The sequence below is a fragment of the Delphinus delphis genome, chromosome 17 (genome assembly GCF_949987515.2).
Source record: "Delphinus delphis chromosome 17, mDelDel1.2, whole genome shotgun sequence".
NCBI classification, from domain to species: domain Eukaryota; kingdom Metazoa; phylum Chordata; class Mammalia; order Artiodactyla; family Delphinidae; genus Delphinus; species Delphinus delphis.
Genome location: NC_082699.1, coordinates 8,444,005 through 8,469,082, shown reverse-complemented (window position 1 = coordinate 8,469,082; position 25,078 = coordinate 8,444,005). Strand labels below are relative to the sequence as shown.

The 25,078-nt window shown below is 42.0% G+C and overlaps 2 protein-coding genes across 4 annotated transcripts in view; one reads left to right on the top strand and one right to left on the bottom strand.

Moving 5' to 3' along the window:
- ASPH (aspartate beta-hydroxylase) overlaps positions 1-4,169 on the top strand; it is a 205,764-nt gene extending 201,595 nt beyond the window's left edge. The window contains exon 25 of one of the 3 annotated variants that reach the window (XM_059994695.1): positions 1,133-4,169. In XM_059994695.1, the coding sequence (XP_059850678.1) occupies positions 1,133-1,283 (151 nt within the window). In that variant the 3' untranslated portion in view covers positions 1,284-4,169. The remainder of the gene's footprint in view (positions 1-1,132) is intronic. The other 2 variants (XM_059994693.1, XM_059994694.1) reach the window with 2 other exon arrangements.
- A 653-nt stretch (positions 4,170-4,822) lies between these two features.
- Positions 4,823-25,078, bottom strand: part of CLVS1 (clavesin 1) — a 146,016-nt gene continuing 125,760 nt past the window's right edge. The window contains exons 5-6 of the mRNA XM_059994697.1: positions 23,656-23,891; positions 4,823-5,134 (exon numbers count right to left, since the gene is read on the bottom strand). Coding sequence (XP_059850680.1) covers positions 5,047-5,134; positions 23,656-23,891 — 324 coding nt within the window. The 3' untranslated portion in view covers positions 4,823-5,046. The remainder of the gene's footprint in view (positions 5,135-23,655; positions 23,892-25,078) is intronic.

Here is a 25,078-nt window from a genome sequence, read left to right as displayed (position 1 = left end):
AAACGTCTCACAGAGCACAGGACAGCCCCCGCCCCCCGCCAAAACAAAGAATTACCTGGCAAAAATGTCAGTATTGCCAAGGTTGAGAAAGCCTGCCGTGTGTAACATTAGATAATATTAGATAATATTATCTAATTTAATATTGATTAATCACCAGGTAATGAACATAAAAAGACAAATCATTTCCCTAAGGAAAACTTCTTTATGATAATGCAATAAGTTGAAATCAAGCTAGCGTTTTCCTCCTATAATTTTAATTATTTGCTAATCCAGGAAGTAAGATTTTAAATACTTGAGAGGAATTTTGATATCTAGAAAAAATTTCCTAGTAAAAACTTCATTTCAGAAACATAACTTAGCATTTACCATATTGACAATTAATACCTATTCGAAAAAGAAGAAAACATTAGCAGAAATAATAAACTTTCCTTGGGTTTGAAAGGCACTGTATGATTGCGCCCTGCATTTTACTCTCTCGGCTGTCTTATTTAGACTAACACCATATTTAGATCTTAGCTCCTCTACAGGTATCTTGTGAAGTAGTGCTGTCAGCCCTAAAGGATGTTTTGCAGCATTCATTTCAAATATTCCATGGATAACCCACTTGCACAGCGTATAACATTAGGAGTATAAACAATCCGCCCTTCCATAAAATGGAACTTTAACAAATGGAATGGGTTGAAAAGAGAATCATTTGGAGATGCACAGGCACCATGCCTATGGGACATCAAAATGCCTGAGACCCAGTCACTGTACTTCCACACCAATCTCTGAAATGCCAGGGAGGATACCATGGAGCCATTGACTGGGAGGTCACCTTGGGAATGAGCCACTGGGGCACACTTTCGAGTGCTCGCCCGACTAAACAAGCCTTGCCTAGGTTTGTACCAAGAATAAGTTTACCCTTATCACCAGTCTCCTGCCTTTTGTATACCTTCAGTGCTGAGCGTGAAAGCTGATGTTCATGGTAAGAATCCTGAAATTCTTTCTTAATCACCGAGGAAAGAACACATCCTGTGTTTCACTTACCTGGTCCCATTGCAAAGGTTATCATGAGAGAGCCTTCCTGAACACAGACGTGGATTGATCCTCAGGCATCTGAATCACAAGCTTCCATGCTTTTCTGTTCCAGGACATGGGAAGAAGGCAAGGTGCTCATCTTTGATGACTCCTTTGAGCATGAGGTGTGGCAGGATGCCACGTCTTTCCGGCTGATCTTCATCGTGGATGTGTGGCACCCCGAGCTGACACCCCATCAGAGACGCAGCCTTCCTGCGATTTAGCATTTTGTGCAGGCTCAGGACACGCTGGAGAGAGGCTGCCTCTCTGGTTCAGTCACCTTGGATGTGGGCATAGACGTTCAAACACCACAGCCCTTAATTCCCTGGATTTGCAGCCTGAAAAATTCTAAACCTCCTCCGAGGGTTGGATGACACTAAAGGGAATATATGCCTCGCTGCAATTCTTTTAGAAAATACCTGCGGTATTTCATCCATGACAGCCCCCATCTGATGCCTGTATTCCAGGTGAACCCATGATAGCTTCTACCTTGCCGGCCAAAGATATTTTTTCCACTTAGGCGAAATCAGTGTAAATGAGAGTATATGTAGAAACTGTAAATGGATTGCTTTAGTTTGTAATTTTTCTATGCAATTATATTTTTCTAGGGAAGCAGGATGATTTTGTCATCACACACCGCTACTTTTTTTGTTGAGTTTAATGGCAAGCTGTATAAACGCTTTAGTTCTGCTTAATCGTAACTTTCCTGATGAACTCAGACGTCCCTCTTTTAATTATTTTTAGTAAAAGGCACTCATATGAAAAAACGATTCTATTTTCCTAATACAAAGGAGAAAGACATAATTATGCCAATGTCTTCATGAACCGTACTGCTCCCTACCCATTGCGTCTCTTTGCTTTTTTGTCACCATTGAGAGCTCATGTCTTAATTCCTCTCCTCGCTATGTGAATGGTGGAGATACTGTCAAAATGGTATTTATTTCTAAGAGGAACTTTTTACACTGAAGAAGTACTTGGAGTCATTTTGTAATGAGTTATAACAATGACGCATGTAAATTTTTTTAATGTCAAGCACTAGGCATTAGAAAACAAAAAGTAAAATTTCTCCAAGTGAAAATTTTCTCTTGGGATCAGGTAGATAGGGGGCTGCTAGGACACCTGGCTCCTGGTCTCTTTGCGTCTATGAAACAGGGCTGGAATCCAGAGTGTTTTCTGTTGGGGATCCTTGTGAGTGATGAGGCCGTTGAAAGGATTCCCATCAAAATTTTGTAAAACTATGAAGGATGGCAGAGTGGAAGACCAAGAATATGCCAGGATCTCTGTCCTGCGTGTAGGATGTAAAAATCGCTTTCCTCTTTGAAATTGTTTGGAAGACTCTGACATCTCCCTGGCTTGAGAAACTTCTGCCATTTGAGCTTCACTTTGAGATGGCAATCATTATTGATAGTTCGGCTTTAAAATTTCCTACTGCATAGAAAGAACAGTTGCCTACTCGTTCCGAAGATGACCACGTCATTAATTTAGTGGAATATTGATGCATTAAATTTTGTGTTTTTTAAATCAAAGCTAACTAGAAATGTTAGCTATAAGAATGTAATGATATTCATGCACTGAATTTTAAGCCAATATGAACAAAAATGCTGGAGAAATGACACATAGGTTACCAGATTTCATTCGCAGGTAGAAAAAACACTTGTGCTTTCTTTTCCATTGAAGGACAAAGAAAGATGCTTCCTTTATCTTATTTAGAAAGCATTCTTTAATATTGAAATGAACCCCCTTTGCTTGTCTTTAAGGACTTCAGCTTCCAGTCAAAGAGTTTGTAAAATATTTGTCCTCTTTCCTTCTGTTTTGCCAATGTTGAAAAATCTCACTAAAATAGATGAAGAAGCATGTGAGGGAAAATGTCAAAATTAATTACCGAAATCCAGAAGAAAAAGCAAACTCTTGAAAAATAAAAAAGCATTTGTGTCCTTCAGTATTTATTGAACAGAAGAAATGACTGACAAAGAACAATACAATCTAGTGTTCATGTGGTAACATTCATGTCACTTACTGAATTTGGTTCTTGTATGTATAGTGCATACACATAAAGAAACTCAAAGTGTAAGTTGTCACTGTTGAACCATCATCTTTGATTCATTTAATGAAATCATGGAATAGAGTCAAAACTAGCTCTTAACTTAGTAATTATAGTATGGTATTTAAAATCGGGTCACTACAGGAGGATTCTAAATATTGCCGATTGGAAAGCCAGAGCTATTACTGCTGCAGAATGTTGGCAATAATAGACTCCAGTAGCATTTGAAATACTGGATCCCACAACTATTTGATAAACGCAAGTAATAAAATGGGTTTTCCAATTTGCTTTAATTCTTCATCTTTCTTCCCTATGTTGTGGTATATAAGAAAAGTGTTTCAGTCATTGCATTGGTAGAATTATTTCAGTGTTATTTTTTTGTTATTTGAAATGTCTACACGAAATGAATTGGTTTTATTTATACTGTGACGCAGTTGGTTAAGAAATATTTTAAATTCTCTTTCAATTTTATTTCAAGGGTGGAATACAAAAATCACTTCTGTTATTATTTTCTACCAGTAGAAAAAAATTATAACACTAGATCCATTAAGAAAGAGACGTAATACATGATTAAGATTAGTATCTATTGAGGATGATTATGGCCAGTTGAATCACCTCTTTCCTTTGAATTTTTTAGCCAACAAGTAACCCTCCCAAGTACTTAACGTGTAAAATCATATTTTACTGCTCATTATCAACTAAAATATTTTTTGTTTGACATTGAGCACCAACTGGTCATACTAACGAAGGCCCATGTCATGCAGATGGCTGGGAGAATAAGAGATAGCTGAGAACATACACCTGGTTTTGGGAAACATGGCACAAGTAAGGATATCATATCTTATGATAATCTGCTTATTTTTTATCTGATCTCCTTTGAATGGATAGCTGGGGACTCCATTTCTAAGGATAATAAACAAAGAAATAAAGTGATCTTTGGCATTTCATCCTGCATTCCTGGTCTTCTCTTATTTTCAGTTCTTTCGTATTTCACCATCCTTAGGGGTCTTCCTCCATGATTGACACCTACCCTCTCGGCAACAGCCAGACCCTTTCTCCACACCTTTAACTGGTTGCAAGAGGAGGTGAGGGGACGTGGGGAGCACTTTTCTTTTCTGTAGTGACCCAAGTGAGGCAACTTGAATGGATTCATTAATCAGTGACATGTATTTTCAATGAGACCCCCGCGCACCCTCTAGAGACACACATCCCCTGTGGGAAGTCACATTGCTAAGATGAAATAGAGATCTTTCAGTTTGTGTCTTTGTTTAAAATTAGCTCATGATAATCAGCCGGTGGCCTGATCAAAGATGTGATATCAAAATCATTTTTGCAGGATATCAAAAAAAAAAACAACAACAAGCTCTGCAAACAGCCAGACCTACGAGAACGTGCCCTTAGGCTGAACAATTTGAAATTTGATGCTGGTGATGAGGTCAAAGAAAGTATTTCAATATAGGAATGGAAATCACTGGAGATACTGTTGTCTTGGGGCTTTGCACTACGTTAAACTTGACAATTGTGTCTGCACAGTTTAATTCTTATGTATCTACTTGGAAATGCACTTAATCTTAAATTGCAAAAACTGGACAGAGTCTCTGCAAAGCCTCAGAAAGATCCTTATCCTAATGAAGTGTGTGCGTCAGATTTAGTTTTTCTCTTTTCAATTCACTTAATACTATAAATATGGGATGGGGGGAATCTGTTTCCATAACTGCCTTGCTTCATCCTCCAATTCCCTCATTGAAAAATAAAGCATCTCTCAAGTCTTTGTTCAACTTTGGCTGCTTAGACCAATGGCTGGTGACAGTCATTACCGGGTGGCAGGAGAGGAGGCCCTTGTGTCGAGCCGAACGCACGCATTGTGGGGTCAGTTGCACATGTGCTTCCTGGTGGCTGCTACCACTGAGGGCTGGGGATGTCCAGAGCACAGGGTGGCCCAGGGTTCAGTCCAGAGCCAGGAGTGGCTGAGTGTTCTCATTCTCTCCCTTGTCCTCATGTTTCAGGGTCCCAGCTTCTACCACAGACTGAGATCTAATAACAGGGCAAGGAAAAAGATATGATTACAAATAAGTCATGGTGTCAGCCATTTTGGAATCTTGTAAGGCATTCAGACTTTATGTCCCCCTTATTAACCAAGACACTCAAAATAGCTATATAACTTCTCCCCCCTTTTGTATCTCTGTGTTCCTTGCTTTTGTGTCTTCTACACCACATTTTGAGGGAGCGAGGCATCTTGGAATCTTCTTTGCAGGAATCTCTTCTTTTGGTAAAATGAACACGTGTTCTAGCCACAGCTCTGCCCCCTGTCTAAACATTCTGTGGATCTTGAGATGTATAAAGTCTCCTAAATTGTGTTAGATTTTTAATGTTTCACAGTATTTCTGAGAGCCTTTGTTTCTCAAGGTCATAGGAAACTATCATGTATGATGTTAAGACCATGAGATTTGGAATCAGATGGTCGATGTATTCTTGACCCCTTACTGACTGAGGAGTCCTGGGGGAGTTTTCAGAACCCTGGACCTTTATTGCCTCACCTGTAAAGCAGAGCTGTTACCTACCTTCCAGTGTTGTTGAGAAAGACTAAAACTAATACCATACCTAAAGCACTTGACATGTACTTGTAGTCAAAATGTATGGGGCACTGTGTTATCACCATTATTGCAACAATGGCATTGATCTTAGTCTCTGGTGTGTCCTTTTATACTAGAGTAATAACAATTTCCTGTGTTTATAACATGATTGAAACTGAAATTAGTTTCTAGCTTTCTAGAGAGAAGATGATAAGAGCTATGCACACAGTAGACATTCAATAAACGTTCACATACTAAAAAAAAAAAAAAGCCATTCAAAACATTAAGAAAATGGTTGAATTGGGTTGTTCAAATAAGCAAGATTTACATATATGTGCAGTAAATGGTTAACTCAGTAGGCCTGAGTTACCCAAACCCTCCACGTTCCAAAAGTCTTCAGGACTGTCCCTTGACTGGTTCTTCTGAACCCTGGGAGTATCCTGACTGATAAAGTGTCTTCGTTTGCCTGAGCTTTGGGTCACACCCTGTCAGTTGGACTTCTTGTTGGGGAAGGTGGAGGAGTTGAAGACCGAGTGGCTAAGGTCAGTCACACATGCTCTGCATGCCTATGTGACGGACCCCCCCACCCCAGAACCCTGGGCATCAAGGCATGGGTGGGTGGTTGGTGACACTGTGCATGTGTTGTCACTCGCCATTGCTGAGAGAATTGAGCTCTCTCTGTGTGACTGCACGGGAGGCAAACTGGAAGCTTGCAAGTGGTCCAGTGTACCTGAACTCCACCCACTGCACCTTTTTCCTTTGCTGATTTTTATCTGTATCCTTGTGCTATTAAGAAACCTTAACTGTGAGTGTAACTACATTTCTGCGTCCTGTGAGTCCCTCTAGCCAATTATCAAATCTGGGGATCCCAAACACAGTATATAATAACACTAATATTTGCTGTCTGTGCACCTGGTGTAGTTGTAACTTCTTTACATGCATGAAGTTACTTCATTTTCATACCCCTAAGGAGTGATGCTATTATTGCTTCCATCTGGGGGGTGGGAAAAACTAAGGGACCAAAAAAATCAAGTAACATAGGAAAGGCTGCACAAATAGAGAATAGAGAACAGGACAGGTATATCACCCTCACAATGTTCCTGGGTCTACCTCACACTGCAGAGATTTTTAGCTACTCTAAATGTCAATCCCGTCAAACAGTCCAACGTTAGGTACCAAGTCTAACCTTTGAAAATGAAATGGATTCGTTTGCTCCTTGGACAGGGCAGAGAAGCCCCAGGTAGTGTAGTTCAGCTCTTTTACACATTGCCTACGTATTTCTGTCTTTGCTTTTAAATAAGGCCTGGTGTGTGTGTGTGTGTGTGTGTGTGTGTGTGTGTGTGTGTGTGTGTGTGTGTGTGTGTGTGTGTGTGCGCGTGCGCGCGTGCGCGCACATACACGTGGGGGGGGGGTAATTGATTTATATAAGAAGAAGAAAAGCTGAAAACCCAGAAGGCATGAAAACAAACTGAAAAACAGAGAAGTAGAACTGCCCACACAGGCCACTCCATGCAGCACCTTGGACAGCTGCCTAACTGCTTTGCCCTTCAGGCCCTGGTGAAGATGAAGGATATTCAAGGCCGGTCCTTTATTACTGAAGTGTATTCTTCTACTTTCATGCCAGTTGGCTTTGTTTTACAACATGGCAAGAGAATCACAGCCACAGAGTTAGAAGGGACCTTGGCGACCCACTAGATTAACCCACTAGGACATATTCAGTCAGGAGCCACGCAGCCTCTTGCTGAATATATCTGACTTAAGAAATCTACTCCTCCATGCTCATAGAGGAGGAGCTCTGCTAGAAAGTTCTTTCTTACACTGAACTAGAACCTGTCTTTTTGCAATTTCTCTATACTGCTTCTGGTTTCGTCTGCTGGAGCCACCAGAGTATGTGTAATCCATCTGGTCCACGTAACAGCCCTTTAAGTATTTCTCTAGCACTCTCCAGCCCTCTCTCTGCCCGCACTAAAACTAACCAAACTCTTCTTGAGCCAAGGTTTCTAAAATTACCACTCTCCTGCATCTCTTCATCAACTGGTTGCCCTCAGGACGTCACCTCAAAATGGAATGAAATTATTGCTTCCTCTCTTCTTCTTTTTTTGTATGCTTCTATTGAAGCATAGAAAATGCACCTAGAATTGCCTTAACCTTTCTGGCACTCACGTAATAAAGCTGAGGGAAATATTAGCTATATTTACACATGCTGCTGTTAAGTCGTTTCTCCCCATCTTGAAAGTGCGTGGTTGAGTATTTCATCTTTTTTAATTTGGCTTATATTACCACTGTATCTCTATCCTTTTGGATCTAGAAATTTGTTATCCACCCAAATGATTGTCTGTGATTTTCACGAGTATTGGATTTGTTTCCAAACTTTCCCTTCCCCTATTTTGGGAGCCACTCTGGGGGAAAAAAATCAACAAATTCTCAAATATTGAACTTTCAATCAACAATCACTTATTTCCACTCACTCATGGTAAGAAATGCTTGTGAGTGTCCTCTGCTATATGCCAGGGACTGTGAGAAAATGTTCAGAACCCCTCATTCTTTAGTGGAACTATTGCTTCAGTTACCCAGTCATAAACGCACAGATAGGTATGGGATTACTGTGATAGGCACCCTGAGAACAGGGCATTTGGGGGAGGGGAAGCATTAGCTCTAGAAGGAAAGGAAGGAAGGAAAAAGCTATCATTCACCCAGTGACATCATTCACAGTCCTTATTCAGGTGACTCTTCCCTCCACTTGGCATCAGATTTGGATCTATTTGGGATTTTTTAATACCCAGACTGACAGCAGGGACACAGAATGCTAGTTTTGTTATCTCAGCCAATAAACTGTTTGTCTTGGGTGAGTGGTGAGTAACAATTGAACAGTTCTGAGGCACCGACCGTGAGGGACCAAACATAACATTTTTTCCCCTTGTTTGCTTTTTTCCTGATGAGAAGGAGACCATAGCCTCTTTACTCCCAGCATGACATGGTCACACAATGAACATTTGATATAAGGAACACACTCATCATGAAGTGTTTGAAATTCACTGGAAAAACAGAAAGCATATGTTGCTGTTTTCAAAATCTAGTATAAATAAAGCCAAGAGAAACACCTTGCTTAAATCTTGCCCTCAGTCCGTTTAGCTGAGTCACGGTACTCTCTGGGAAGACCGATCCACTGCTCACTGATAGAAATGTCTCCACCACTTGTAAACAGAGAGCTCAGGAATTGTGCATTAACTGGAGGACCCCTTGCCTTGCGACTTTGTTGCCCAGATCACGCTCAGTGGTAATCCCTCCATGTGGTGGATTTGCCTTCTCCCAAGAAGATTAACACTTCTGCTAGAATAAACATTTCAGACTTTTCCCTTGGGTCCTCTTTCCAACAGTGAAAGCCAGCTTAACCCCAAGGGCAAGCAGGGGAGTTATTTGAGCTATCTCAGCTATCATTATCTCAGTGCTATAGCAGACTACCCTCACAAAGGCTTCATTCTTGCCTTTGTAGCCACATTTTGTTTTCCTGCTATTATATCTCCTCTCTCTCTCTCTCTCTCTCTCTCCCCCCCCCCCCGCCCCAATTCTCTCTACCTTTCTTCTTTCTACCTTCCCCTTTTCCTCTCCAAAATTTGGAACTCTCTCCACTGCATGTCATCAAACATCTATAGCCATGGTTTAATTTTTACTGATTCCAAAGGCAATTAAATTCCAAAAAGAACAAGATAAAAACGGAAAATGTTCACCATGAGCTAGTCCATTCTGCACAGACTTGCAGTTGAACTAAGAGTTCTGTTCTCAGTCAGAGGCTTATTTGCAGAACTTCACTTAGCTACCTTTTCTCAACAGCTGTCACCACATATTCTTCTTACTAATGAACTGCCATGGCCTGGCTTGGGCTTTGTGGACCCCAAATAAGGGCACAGGAGCTCCGCCCTTCAACCCCAGACATTCACCTAAAGTCACTGAAGGCCAGGGCTCTAAGGAACCTCAGAGGCTATTTAGTCAAACCCTCATTCATCTCAGGTCCTCCCCATTTCTCTTCCAGGGACCAACCTCGTCACTTCATCAGGAAGTATTCCATACTTCTGGTTTTATTTCTTAAAGTTAGTGATGGGCTTGGTTTTGTGGAATAGTGCAGAACTGCCTAATATCTTAGTGAACCTGTATAAGAACCTCTAAACAGAAAGAGTGGGGGCTTTTTTAAAGATATTTTTAAAGATGCCTCTAAGTAATTCTCTTTAACCCCTGTTTCTCCCCTGTACGTTCAGTTATCAAGGCAGTTCCCTCAGGAGCGCCTGCCTGGGCTTGAATGATGGCTCCACTGCTGGCTTTGTGAGCTTGGGCAAATTCGACCCCCTCATGTGTAAAATGGAAATAGCATAGTGCCCACAACCTGGGACATGGGGGTGATGAGAATTAGATGAGTTACAGCAAGTCAGGTGTCTAGCCCAGCGTCAGCTTGTGACGTGCTCCTACATTTCTAAGCCCTTGTTATTCTTCCGCATTTGCCGATAAGAAAGTTAAGGCCTGGCATATTTAGTTCATTGACACATTGGGTCACAAAGCATGAATTCAACTCCAAGTTCCCATAGCCTCATGATTAAACTTACAAGAGAAAATTGTGTGTCCTGCTTGATGTGTCGGGTAACCTGACACTAAGTGCGACTAAGATTTGAGAATGGATCCAGGCTCATATTTTAGAATTTCAAAATAAGTGATGCGACTATTCCACATGAAAGCTAACCTGATTATTTTACTTTATATCCTATAATTTTCAGAAGTAACACAGAAGTTCCCATCTGATTAACAATTATTTATGTAGCTTTCAGCACATCTATTTGTTGTTGTTTTCCACTATGTAAAGCAATATGGGGTTTCCTTCTACTATAATGCCTTTGATAACGTCCTTGATAAGGAGTCGTAAGTTATAGTTGTAACACATGTATTCTTCTGTCCAGCTACCAAACTCTTCAGTATTAGAATCATACTTTCAGGCAACACGAAACAATTAATATTTACTGAACTAGTAAATAAATCACGAATCATAAATCAAAAAAGCACTTTAACAAAAGGTAAACCTAAGTATTTTTCATGTCAGCAAAGCTTTTCCTTATTAAAGTAAAGAAATAAAAAGTCAACCTCCCTCTACTTTGACAATATAGTTAGCCACAACTTACTGAAATATAAAGAAACCAGTCCAAGAAAAAGAAATATGCTATTGCTTTTTAAGTGAACTATTTTTAGAGTGAGCCAAACATTCAACTCAGGTCTTGCCTATGTGCAGTATAACTCAAATTTAAATATATAACGTATTTATATTTAACCATGATGGGTACTGATCTTATAGCAAGGAGGACAGAGCCAGGAGAAAAGGCACTTTCAGAAAGGATGAAATTGGGCTCACGTGTACATAGGACTAGAGCAGCTGTGTCCAACACAGAGCCCTAACCACATGTGGCCATTGAGGACTTGAAACTGGGCCGGTCTGAGTTGAGATGGACTGTAAAGATAATGTATACATGGGATTTCAAAGACAGTAGGGAAAAAAAGAATGTAAAATATCTCACTAATACTTTAAAAATTATATTGAAATAATAATTTTGTACACATTGGTTAAAACATATTGAAATTAATTTCACGTGTTTCTCTTTACTTTTGTAACGTGGCTACAAGACAACTTAAAATTCCATGTACGGCTCACATTATATTTCCGTTGGACAGCCATGTTATTTAAGACCTCATTCCCTCCATCACACTGGTAGCTGAGCCAGAGTAATATACTAATCCTCATTTAGAAATTCATAGTCATCCCAGAGGACCACAGCAACAACATTATGATCTGTCATTGCCAGTATTCACTGTGCTGAGTTATTTTCCATGTGTTAACTCATTTAACCCTCACATTGACACACACAAAGCCCGAGGTGACATGAGAGCTGCTTTCTGAGTATCGCTGTCGTTGCTTGAATTCTAAACAGAAAGAAACTTCATCAGTCTAGATTCCGTTAATTTGTTATCCTTTAGATGAGAGTGAACACATACCATTATTTTACCTCTAAATGAATAAATAATATGAAAAGATTTTAGGAAGAAATTTAACCTACTTGAAGGGAAAGAAATAAGTCCTTTCTGAACATATAGCAAAATTAATATTAACTTTGTGTGACCACTACAGATGTGTTTTGCCGTTCATTGTAAGGGTCCTTGGAGAGCTGAGCTGATGAAAGAGAACTAGACTGGGAGTTCAGTGCCTCTTCTCATCACCCCGTCACCAACTTGCTGTCACGAACTAGGGCTCTATGGAACACCTCACTTGGCTTCTATGATCCCACATTTTTCAACTGTAAAATGATCTCAGACAAAGTGCTATTTTTAACCCCAAGATTTCATGAAGTCTACGAGACTGGGTTAAATCACCCATTAGTTCTTGAAAATAATTAGACGTCATTTTTCAAATTTCTACAATTCAGACTTTAAGCTAATTTGCTCAGATAGTCTAAGTTCCTCTCTATCTCAGCATTTGTCTTTACCTCCTTCTAGAAAACCATAACAATACTAAAAATGACAAAATTTAGCCAGACCTGGAAAGCCTTTCCTGAAGTCTGTGTATGCCCAATACATGTAGATTTCATGAGTCAAAAAGATTCACCTTTTAAAAATATTTTTATTTCCGTAAGCTTCTAAATATTGAATTCAGAGCTGCCAGGTGCTACTTAATAACGATTTTCCTGTGTCATTGTAAAGCGTTTTAGTTTATTTAAAGGAACTTCTTGCTACATGTCCACAGGTCACAGTTTCCTGCTGCAGAGTAGCTCCCGTCTGCTCTGGAGCCAGCAAGGTTTTCCAGTGTGCAGAAAAATTCCAGTTGACACCCAGCAAATCTTGCTTGTCACATCTGAAATCAGTTTCAGAATGTTTTGGAAAGGAAGATTTCAACACACACTTTAATTGGATATTTTTAGAATTATCACCTACAGGAGAGTTTGCCATCCCCAAGGCTGGTTATTATAATTACTGTCATCATCTCATCGTGGCCATCAACAATAACAACCACACCATTTATTGAGTACTTATTTCATGCCAGGTTCTGCACTAATTATTTAGCCTGCATTATCTTTATTTAAACCTCACAATAATTTTCTGAGGTGAGTATTGGTTGATTTACAATGTTGTGTTAGTTTCAGGTGTACAGCACAGTGATTCAGTATATATATATATATATATATATATTCTTTTTCAGATTCTTTTCCCTTATAGGTTACTACAAAATATTGAGCTTAGCTTCCTGTGCTATACAGTAGGCCCTTGTTGGTTATCTATTTTATATATAGTAGTGTGTATATGTTAATCCCAGCCTCTTAATTTATCCCAACCCCCGGTCCTTTCCCCTTTGGTAACCATAAGTTTGTTTTCCATGTCTGTGAGTCTGTTTCTGTTTTGTAAATAAATCCATTTGTATCATATTTTACGTTCCACATATAAGTGATACCATATGATATTTGTCTGTCTCTGTCTGACTTACTTCACTTAGTATGATAATCTCTAGGTCCATTCATGTTGCTGTTATTTCATTCTTTTTTATGGCTGAGTAGTATTCCATTGTGTATATATACTACATCTTCTTTATCCATTCATCTGTTGATGGACATTTAGGCTGCTTCAGGTCTTAGCTATTGTAAATAGTGCTTCTTTGAACACTGGGGTGCATGTATCTTTTCAAATTAGAGTTTTCTCCAGATATATGCACAGAAGTGGGACTGCTGGATCATATGGTAACTCTATTTTTAGTTTCTTAAGGAACCTCCATACTGTTTATGGTATAGCCATAGTGGCTCCAGCAACTTACATTCCCACCAACAGTGTAGGAAGGTTCCCTCTTCTCCACTGAGGTGAGTATTGTTAATTCTGCTTTGCAGATCAGGAAACTGAGGCTTGGAAAAGTTAATTAATTTGCTCAAGTTTCCACAGTGAGTTGTGGAACTAGAATCTGAACCCATGTGACTCTATAACCCACATTCTTAAACACTATGCTATACTGTACAAGAAATACCTACAACTTGGTAAGAAACCGAAGGATACTAACATATATCCAGAACTGTTAATATTCAGGTTCTCAGAGAAGCATCTCTTCTATTGGCATCGACGAAGCCAGTGGTGAACAAAATCATCTATTATGTATTAAAACTTTATTTTAGGCACAGTGATGAAATCAGAAAAGAAAATAGCAGAACTTCATTCAGGAAAAAAAAGTGTTCTGATAATTACATGTTGTACAATCGTATCTTCATCTATAATGACCAGCAAAGAATTTAATAACAAACACTTCAAGATCCTTTCTTTGCAATGTACAGCATTCACCCAGATGCCTGGGAACAGCTCTGCAGAACTGGAATCAGTCAACATGGAGAGTCCATTAGGATGGAGAAAGGGAGCAGATAAGATTATCTGAGAACAGAGCTCAGCTGCCAGAAGACAAATCAGACCAGGAGCTTGGAGACGAGGAGGAAGGAATGGAAGGAAAGACCAGGAAAGGCCACGGCGGAAACTGGCAGCTGCAGTTGGATGTTCCGCTTCATTTATTTGCAAAATGGTTTATTGCTCTTTATGAAACAATGCATTCCTGTCATGTTAACTCACGGTTTTTCACCGGTACAATGAGGACAGGATATTACCACATTCTCTAGAGGGCTATGAGAGATAAAAGATACAATAAAGTTCTTGGAGCTCTTTCAAGGAGAAATTATTTCAGTTGGAAAGACATCATTTTACCAACACTTCTCTGAATATGATCTCTGAGTATGAACAGCTGATAGTCTTTCTGGTAACAGAGGCAGCCCTCGCCTGCCATCTTGAAGAAAACCAAAGAAAAGAATGCAAATTTAGAAAATAGATATAGAGAAGAGGATTGTTTAATTATAAAAATATTCTTAATGTTACCGAGCAATTTCCCAAAGCATTCCTTTAAGCAGAGTCGCCCTAGTGCCCCTGAGGATGAGAGTGTTCAAGGTCATAATTAGCGTGTGTTGTGTTCCTTCAGAGGAGCCCCAGGCAGCAGAGTGAGGTCTGCAGATGTCTTAGGACCAGTCTGTGGCTGAACCAGATGACTGTCCTTGCCATGAGCTCACATTCTGTGTGTCTGCAGGTTTCCAAAATGTTGAGAAACAGAATGCATTGCTATAGATAACTCCGATGTGGATTCAGTGTCCTGAGCGCTCAGAGGATGGTTCAAATAATCCATTTTCAACCTGCAGATATTTCTGGAGAGTTTTTTAATACTACCGATCCTATCTTAAAATAGCAACACAGCAAACGGCTACAGGTGCTGGTACCACCTGCTTTGAACGCACTCATCTTTCATTAGAATTAGACGGGCACGAAGAGCCGCCAGGCACCTTCAGAGCATCCCTAATTTTTCCAAATTCTTCTTCTCCCTGTGAAATGGATGGTGCACAGCCTCCGTGGAGTTCCTTTGCTAGAACTAGAATATGGTGTTCCGAAGCAGGTAGAGAAATGCCAGAGGCTGCCACCAGCTGAGACCATGAGGATGACTCATTCCACCTGAGTTTGAAAAGGATGGCTAGGGTTCTCGATAAAAACTACCTTCTGTAAGTCTGTTTTTGAGTCAGATGACTTAAATGGATCTAAATGACAGGACGTTAATGGACCTTCTTTGATAGTACTACATTAGCCTGAATATCAATTTTCTTCCTGAGTCGCTGTAGCTTCCCCACTCAGAATGGGGTTTGGGGACAGCACAGTACATGAAAGTGTGACAGAGTAAGTTGCTTTTCAACTGTGTCTTAAAGACAGGGTACAAGCCGGGCTGGCGGGAACGGGAACAGACATCCAAGACAGCTGCAGTGCTTTGCGCAAAGGCAAATGCCCCAAAAAGGTGCTCTGCAAGCCCCCGTGGAAGGAAGGAAAGGGAAGGAAGAAAGGAGGGAGGGAGGAAGGAATACGCAAAAGTGTGAGAACAGATGTGATAAAGGAGACAGAGCATTGGGCTTGGAATGAAGAGAACTGAATTTACAATATTTTGCCACCTACCAGCCCTGTGATCTGGGCTGAATCATTTAACCTCCTGGGCTTCAGCTACTTGATCTATAGCATGGGGATAAGAAACTGTCTATTTTTATTAATTTTAATCTATTAAAATTCTCTATTTTTAATCATATCTATTTTAAAAAAATTCTCAAAACCTGAAAGGCTCAGTTTTTCAACAACCCTTGGAATAAGTCCAGGAACATCTGTGTCCAGTCTGGCATGTGGGGAAATATTCCAGTCTAGGGCCTGGCCACTTAAAGTGTGGTCCCCAGACTAGCAGCACCCATACCACCTGGGAGCTGGTGAGAAATGCAGATTCTCAGGCCCACCCCAGACCCACTGAATCAGAATCTGCACCTTAACAAGATCCCGGTGCTTTGGGCGCACATGAGAATTTTCAAAGCATTGCTCTGGAGCTGTCACTACCTGGCTAAATCATTGTGGGGCAGTAAGGAACCTTCCCATCCCAGGTTCGCCTAAAAGGAAATCTGCTTTCATCTACCTCAAGAAGAGCTGTAAGGAGTTGTCAGGGGCGGCTCATTCAACCCAGATTCCTGCTTCTGTTCACTCATTGATGCAATATCTTAAAGAGTCAGAAGAGCTCAGGAAATGCCAAATTTATTACTGGGGAAGAGCTCTCGGTTTAGGAAAATCTACCTTCAAATCTGGGAAATATTTCAAGGGGCAGGAAAACATTTTGGAAATTCAAAGCTGAGCAATCCTGCTTTCCCACTTCGCATTTTGTCCGTGTTCATGTCACACAATAAATTTTTTCAAAAGTTTTGAGCATGTCGGTGCTTTGTGACCACCTAGAGGAGTGGGATAGGGAGGGTGGGAGGGAGACGCAAGAGGGAGGAGATACGGGGATATATGTATACGTATAGCTGATTCAGTTTGCTATAAAGCAGAAACTAACACACTATTGTAAAGCAATTCCACTTCAATAAAGATGTTAAAACAAAAAAGTTGTGAGTATGTACTATATGCTAAATAAGGAAGGGGAAATATCTCTGCCTTCAAGGTCTTCACATGGAAGAGATTCAGATTAATATAAAAACACCTGTCACTCTGGCAGCTCTGTATACTCTCATTCCAGAGAGTTGCCCAGACTCAGTGTCAACAGCTCACACACAGGTTGGAAACACCCTTGGAAAGTCAGGATTGTGCTGTCTCCAAGCTGGGCATCACTGTAAGTGCTGGACCACGGGACTGATGCAGTCAGAGAAGCCTTGTTCACAGACAATGAGCATGGAAGATGGAAGCAAACGAGAAACTTCCGGAAAGTGAGAAGTGCTGGGAAGCAAATGAATCAGGGCACTGTGACAGAGAGGGCCTGGGGAAAGGGGGTCTTGTTCCTTTAGTGAGGATGCTTCTCCAAGATGAATGACTACTGTGATTCAATTTGGATCACTGTTTTATACTTTGGTTCCAACTAAACTTTTCAAAATAGCACAAAAGTCAGATTTTAGAGTAATGCATCTAGATCTGTGTTCAGTGGGTAGAACCAACAAGATTGGGGAGAAGGTTATGTGTTCAGTTTTGGACACGGTTAGTGTGAGGGCTTGTGTGGCATCCAGTGAGAGTAGTCACGTAGGCAGCTGCTTAGACGGTTCTAAAGCTCAGAGGAGAATTCTAGAATGAACATAAGTTAGGGGCTCCAAGGCATAAAGGGATGCAAGCCACGGGAACGGAGGAGAGCTCCAGAGTGAACATCAGAGTGGTAGGATGAACCAGAAGTGGCTTCCTTGAAGCCAAGGGAGTAGAGTGAGAGTTTCAGGAAGGATGGGGTAGTCTGCTCTACTGACCTTCTCCCCACTCAGTTCCTCCTCCAAGTTCCCTATCTTGGGAAGCAGAAATGTTCTCCAGCAAGTTACCCAAGCCAGATACCTCCAGTCATTCCTGAAATCTCTTCCCTCTGTTCCCCATAATGACTTTATCATCAGGTCATGTTGATTCGACCCACTAAATATCGTTGAGTCCACCTTCTGTCTGCTTCCACTCACACAGCCCCGGTCCAACTACCGCCATCTCTTGCCTGTACTATTGCGGGAGCCCCAGACAGTCTCCGTGCGTGTACCATCCCTCACTCCAGTTCATACTTTTCACAAAAGGCTGGGTGAGCCTTTTCATAAATTCATATTTTCATGTCACTCCCCTGCTTAAAACCTTTCCATGACTCTCCTTTGCTCTTGAGATAAAGGTCAACATCCTTCTCAAGACCTATGTGGTCTTGCATGGCCCCCCCACCTCTTCTCGTCTTACTTTCTGCTCTCCAGCCTCTCTGGGCTTTTCTGTTCTTGTTTTTGTTTTAATTCTGTATTTCATTGAATCTAAGATGTCATCATTTGTAAGACAGGTACTGATTTCAGAGATTTTTAATTTAAAAAAATACATCTTATAATTGGTAGAACACAGTCGTCCCAGGAACCACCCTGCTCCTTCCAAATGCAGGGTGTTTGCTCCCAATTCCACACTTCTCCTTTCACCTGGGAACCTTTTTCTCAACCCTCAAGTCTCAGTTTATGCGTCACTTCCTCAGGGAGGCCCTGTCTGACCAGCACCCCTCCCAGACCAGATTAGGACCCTCAAGATGCACCTCATGGTACACTGTCATTGTCAAAGCACTTGTCCTGGTGAGAATAAACCAGCTGTTTGTACAGTGATGTGTTTAAAGTCTGTCTCCCTTCATAGGCTGTGGACTCAGAGAGCAGGGGCAGGGTCTGCCCTTCCAACCACTCTATCCTCAGCAGCTAACACTTCACTTCATCCTCACAGCACAATAAGGCAGATCTAATAGTTTTTCCCTTTGGAGAGAGGAAACCAAGGTCACAGAGAGATAGCTACTCAGGTCCCATGGCTCCTGATTTGAACCCACAGAATCTGATGCAGATCCTGGTCTCTTAATGACTCTATCTTGTACTACGTCTTGGTGTCTAGTAGGTCCTCAATACATATTTGCTGAATGAATAAATGAACAACATTTTCAAAAAGATAAGTATTATAAAAGTTAATTGTTAATGAAAATTCAGTAACTAGGAGAAATAATCAGACTAAGGAGTTAGTTATAGATACGCTTAGAGACAATTTCAAATTCTGATCAAACATTGATTACAAATAAGACGATGATACTGTCTTACTCCATTATGCGTGGTTGACTATTAACCTCATCACTCTACAGAGTCCTCTGTTCCTGACAGCATTTCCTGTCATACAGTTCCTTCCTTCCTTCTTTCCTATTTCCCTTCTCCTTTTTGCTCCCTGCCTCTCTCCTTGCCCTCTTTCTTCCTTCTTCAGGAAATGTGCATTGAGCATCTATTATCTACTGAGGTATTTGTGAGGCACGGGGTACATATTGGTGAATAAAACAGCACAGCCCCTGCCCTGAGAGGGTATATAGTCTATAGAAGGGAGATTGAATACATAAGCCAACAGATGTGTGATTATGGGAGTGTGATCCCTATTAAGAAGAAAACAGGGACTTCCCTGGTGGTCTGGTGGCTAAGGTTCTGCGCTCCCAATGCAGGGGGCCTGGGTTCAATCCCTGGTCAGGGAACTAGATCCCACATGCTCCAACTAAGAGCCCACATGCCGCAACTAAAGATCCCACATGCCGCAACTAAGACCTGGCGCAGCCAGATAAATAAATATTAAAAAAATTTTTTAATGAAAACAGTGCTCAGTGACAGAGGAGAGCAGAATGGGAAGGGAGGGGTCTTTGGGATGGGGAGGGTGAAGAACTCCCTCCAGGGCTGTGGGTGGAGAAGCCAGCCCTCATGAAAGTGTGGGCCACGAGCCAGGGGAGAGCATCTTGGAGCAGGGAGGCCCTGGAGGCGGTGGACAGAAGCCAATGTGGCCGGGGCCTGTGATAAAGGGGAGCAGCCTTCATCCAATGCAGGGAACCAATGGGAAGTCTGCAGAGGATGTTGGGCAAAGGGGTGGCATCATTATGATTTTTAAAGATTACACTTAAGATTCCATGGATAATAAGATTAGACGGACAGAGAGAAAGGAATAACACTAATAAAGACCAATAAGGATAGAACTGCTATCCAAGCCCAAGAGGGCAGGCTTACACCAGGATGGGTTGGTGAGTGGAAAATCAGTGCTCCTATGAAGCCTAGACCTTCTTGGCAGACAGAGAGGAGGAGAGGCAAGGGTCTGTGTCGCTAATTCCCCCCGCCCTGACTTTGCCTTCTGTGTCCAGCACCCACTGTGCATGACCGTCCTGGGTGCAGGGCTCCAAGGGTACAAAATTCCTGCCCTCTGCACAATTAAGGCAAAGAAGAGGGAGATGGCCAGTGTAAGGCTGACTCCTAACCCGGAATTCAAGACATCTCCCTTCAGGCCACCACACCTGATCACTGCCTGCTTCTCTCTTAGGGAGTTGGGAATTTCCAGCATTAGTGAGAAACTGCCACTGGGAAAGAAGTTAAAACTCTAAAAAACTGGAAATCCTTACGAACCATGCTGGAGAAGGAAAGCTACTACTTAGCATCCTGTTCCTCTGTAGGACGTCCTGGGTACTGTCTCCCCCTGCTGCCATCTGACTCTGACAGCGACCCCTGAGGTTATATCCACTTTAGAGTTGAGGCAGCCAACACTCCACGTGTGCCTAACATCACATAACTAGAAAAATCAGTGGAAGGAAGTGACCGGAACCCACATCTAGTCCCATAAGGGGAGACTGGGGGGGAAAAAAAGGCAAGTGAGAAGAAGAGAACTGTAAACACTGCCTCAAAGTCTCAAAGTGGAAGCAAGCGGCGGGGGTTAGGATGCGGTGACACGTGCCTGGAGCCCCTGAGGCCTGTCTTGAAGAGCAGTGGAGCAGAGGGAAGCCGGGCCAGCGGGCCGATCGCTGTTATCACAGGGACACAGGCAGCTGCATCCCAAATGGGGCCCTGAAGGAGTTTCCTATGAGATGCTGAAAGCTCAACAATGCTCACTTATGGCCTTGACGTGAGAACTCGAGCACTGCAGTTTGGATAATTTAAGCCCAGATAGGATCTACGGCAGGTTTGCCTAAACCCGAAAAAGGAGCTGAAATTCTCTATGCAAGCAGCGCATTGTTTTTATGATTGACACTTCCAAGAGATTTTTATCACATAGCATGTCAAATATTTGTTTTCATCCATACGATCACTAAAACTTATACGAGACACCCACTGCTAGCTAGATGTTGGGTACACACAGCATCAGCGTTATTGGAATCAGGCAAAATGTTTGTCTACCAACAGCAATATGTTCACAAGAAATAAGCTTTCTTTGCTTTTCTTGCCTAGACTACATCTCCCTTTCCAAGTAATTGCATCTGACTATGAGTCTTCAGCAAACAGGAGTCTTTTTCGGAACAGACACTGTGAGTAGCCAAACACTTTGCACTTGAAACTACACCCAGTCACACCCACGTCTGTTCATTTTCCTCTAATTCAACCCTACTTCCTGGCTTTGCCAGGAGCTTAGAACTCTTTATCTCATAATCTGTCATGTCATTCGTTAAAAAAGAGGAGAACGTGGCATCCCCCCACCATATTTTATCTGGCCTCATTCATGTCCTTATGGACTGAATTCATCGTAGATTTTCTTCCATTCTAGTGTTGCATGGCTCTATAGGATGCATTTGCAAGGAGATGCACCACCACCCCCATTCCTGCCCCAGCAAAGAAAGTTGTATAAAAGCAGGACATCACCTCAGCCGGATGCACAAGTAACGATGAGACTAGCCAGCTATTTCTCTCGGTTCTTTAAGATATGTTAACAGTTTCCTGTCAGCACCCACGCAACACTTCAGTATCCAATAACCGACATAAAACACCAGGCATGTGTGGCGCACCCGTGAGGTCCTTGCTTCTAGAAGTGACGATATGTCAGGCATGAGCTGCCTGAAGAGGAGTGACACCCCGAAAGTACGAAGTTCAATCCTGTTTGAGCTATAAACCAGTCACAAGACAACTTACAGGGCAGCAGGGACTGTGGGGCATTCATTAAGAAATGACGCATTATGTAATTTTACTGAACGTAACCTCCATATGGAACATCTGTTCCCGGGCCACACAGTAAAATGGGCCCTTTTTTGCCCCGACTGCTTAGAAGACAAGGGTCCTCCTGTTTCCACACTGCCACCCCTCATTCTTTTCGTATGGGTTGTATTTCATGATGATGTATTACTTCTGCCGGAAATGAGTGGTTATCCAGCAAACGCGTGCATTCACCCTATAAGACGAGGAGTACATGCTGAAAGGTCACCAAGGTCACGGCCAATTCTATTGACAGCTGAAAACAGTTAAAACGACTTTCTTTTTTTTAACCACCCAGGCAGGACCCAAAAGGGAACAACATGGCCAAAATTTTCCTTCTGGCTCAGAAATCTGAACTCGATCCAAGCATTCCCTCACCCTCTCCCCACTCCCTCCAAAAAAGCGGATGGCTCACAATGTCTTTTGACATCGTCCTACTTCTTCCATGTGGGATCGAGGAGAGGACTTTAGGGAACATAGGGACGAAGGCGTTTTGTCAAAGGGATCAAAAGCAGCCCTTCCACTGTGTAGCTGGATAAGACCCCAAAGCACTGGCCCCTCTGATCGCCCGGTATACAGGCTGGGTGATGTGGACCATTTCCCTGGAAGCTGGGGCCACTCCTTCCTGGCATGAGTGAAGGTGCAGCTCAGGTCTTTAAGGCCTCTTCCTCTACAAACAAGTTTCTGGATTCCTAATAAGTTCTAAAGGTTTAATAAATGAATGAAAACAGGAGTTATTGCATATACTCAGCCAAACTCTATCTATGATCAGGCTGCATCAAAGCCCCCCAAATTACTGGAAGTGACAAAACTTGCCAGTTTTGACTGACGCATGGTGTTATCTCTAGCTAAAAAAACCATCCTGGGAACAAACATCTTTACATGTAAATACACACTGAAGGCAGCACAATCATTGCCGTGTCGTGCCAACTTAGAAAGTCGGCATAGAATTTATATCTAAAATGTTACATGTGTGCTCTTCTACGTGGTGCTGCAATGTTGCCACTTTTTGCGTTGAGGTGCTTTGCACACACTGGTCTTTTGATTCCATGAGGTGCCTGTGATCTCAGCACAGAGGAGCTCTCGCTAAATACCTGTCGAATGGATAAGGCCAGGCTTCTACACCACTCTGTGTATCTTCAAAGTCACTTTGGCTCTGCTTTTCCTCAAAGTGACTCCGCCTGATTTGGTGGCTGGTGCGCCTGCATCACAGGCTGGGTTTAGCTGTGAGGCCCCATTCAGCTCACTCACTGTACAAGGAAAAAGAAAATGTGCCTTTCTGCCTATGGTAATTTCTGGCCTTTTGAGAAGGAACCACGGCTCCACCATCATCAGGCTAGGAGTTCCTCTTCCAGAGCTGAGACACGAATGTTTGTTTGGAAAATTAATGAGCTGAATGAGACTGGAATCCCAGATAGTACATTAAAAACATCATCATCCTCATCATCCCTTTCCTTGAATAGCAGGGATGCCAGATTGAGCCCAGATCAAAATGCAGATGTATCTGAGCGCACTGCGAGGGGACCTCCAGGAAACAAAGGATGAAAATTGTGAGTGTAAATGCTCAATAAATGGTTCCAAATGCATCGATGATAGAAACGTTTTCTAGCAGATTGCTTTTTCATTCAATGGATCTCAAAGGTCCCACATTTCATTCTGTGTGAGTTAACAGATTCCATAGAGACTAGGGCTGTAATCACGACATGAATGAGGTCCCAGCCTTTTACTGTTTCTATCATACAATGGGAACAACTGTATTTCTGGGCCAGCCAACCCCCATTTACTTTCAGTTCTGGTGAAATCAGCTGAGAATGTATTGCAGTTTATTTTATTCAAGTTCTGTGCCCATAAAGGTCTTCAATTACTTAACCCACAATAGGCCCAAATCCAAAATGCCTCTGGACCTCTAACTGGGAGGCTCTGCTAACCCAGGCCTTACCTTTTCATGGGCTTGGGTGAGCACTCTCTCTCCAGATTGGAGGATGTGTGCTTCACGTGCATTGCGTTATAGGAGGTGTGAGTGTAGTCATTTTCATCGCTGTAGTCAGGGCCGAGTAACGTCCGGGCCCAGGTTCCCATGTCATAAGGAGGAAGGGTTCCTCCAAATTCAGACGGCAAAAATTCAGGGTGTATTAGCTGGTGGAGACTGTTTAAGTTGTTTCCATGCAGGAAAATCTGGAAAGAAAAAATAATTAGCAAGGAAAACATCCAAAACTTATGACCAAGCATTTAATCGAATACACAATCTAGCAGTGACAAAGTGGATGCGCTGCTGGTGATCACGGGGTTTAAAGAGGCGTTCAATTTTGTGTCTGTAGCTTAGTCTGCATAAAATGTTAATTTATTGCTCAGAAAAGGGCCTGAATTAATAGTCCTTAAAAATGAAGTTCATGAACAAATTGGGTATTACTTGGCCATGGCCCAAATTTACACGTACGACGTCATCTCTTAATTATCCCTGCTGATGAAAAGAGTAGGGATGCAGCCCATCCGAAACCATCGAGTCATGCTTCACACACAGCTCCACATTGCTGTGTTCTCCCCCGGCGTACCCTCTGAACCCTCCTCAACCCTCCCCATCCTTCCCAAGCCTACACCCAGTGGCAACTTCTTTCTCAGTCTGTCCCCGTGGCACCTGCCCACTCTGGTTCTCCCCTCTTCCCTAAATTAACTCTTCATTGTGTGATGACTTCTAGTTTTTTCTGATTTGTTCATTTATGTCTTGCTTCCCCATAGCAAGAAAAGAATGCTCAGGAAAAGGGACAGTGTCGTCTTTCTCTTTTAACACTCTCCTAGCTCCCAGGGTGGTGTGGGCACAAGGAAAAAGCTCAGTGAATTCTTAGTCAGTGGAACTGAAAACTGGGACCTGAGAATTTACCGTGAGATATTTTTGCAACGATTTTCTATTTTTGTCTGGATTTGCCAATACCCTCAACAAACAAGTTTGCATCTTCTAAGCATATGATAGATGGTGATGGAAATTAGTCAAGCAGGGGAGAAAACACCCCCAAATAACATTTTCAAACAGATCTATAAAGTGGATAAGCCACAAGTTGATGATTACCATTGCCTGCGATTTAGGAATTGACTCCTGAAAGTTTATCTAAAGGGCATCTGTATAATGACATCGGTTCCCACACTTCTTCAAGTTGCAGGCTTAATGCGCGTAAACTGTACTCAAGTATAGGGCCATCAATTACACACACACACACCCCCCCATACTTAACCATGATGAAGGGTAACTGTGATTTTTAAAATACATAGAGTATAATAATATGCCATATAAGTATATTACGCTACATACCACATACTACAGGCATCCCTTGTTTATTGTGCTTTACTGCACTTCACGGATATCATGC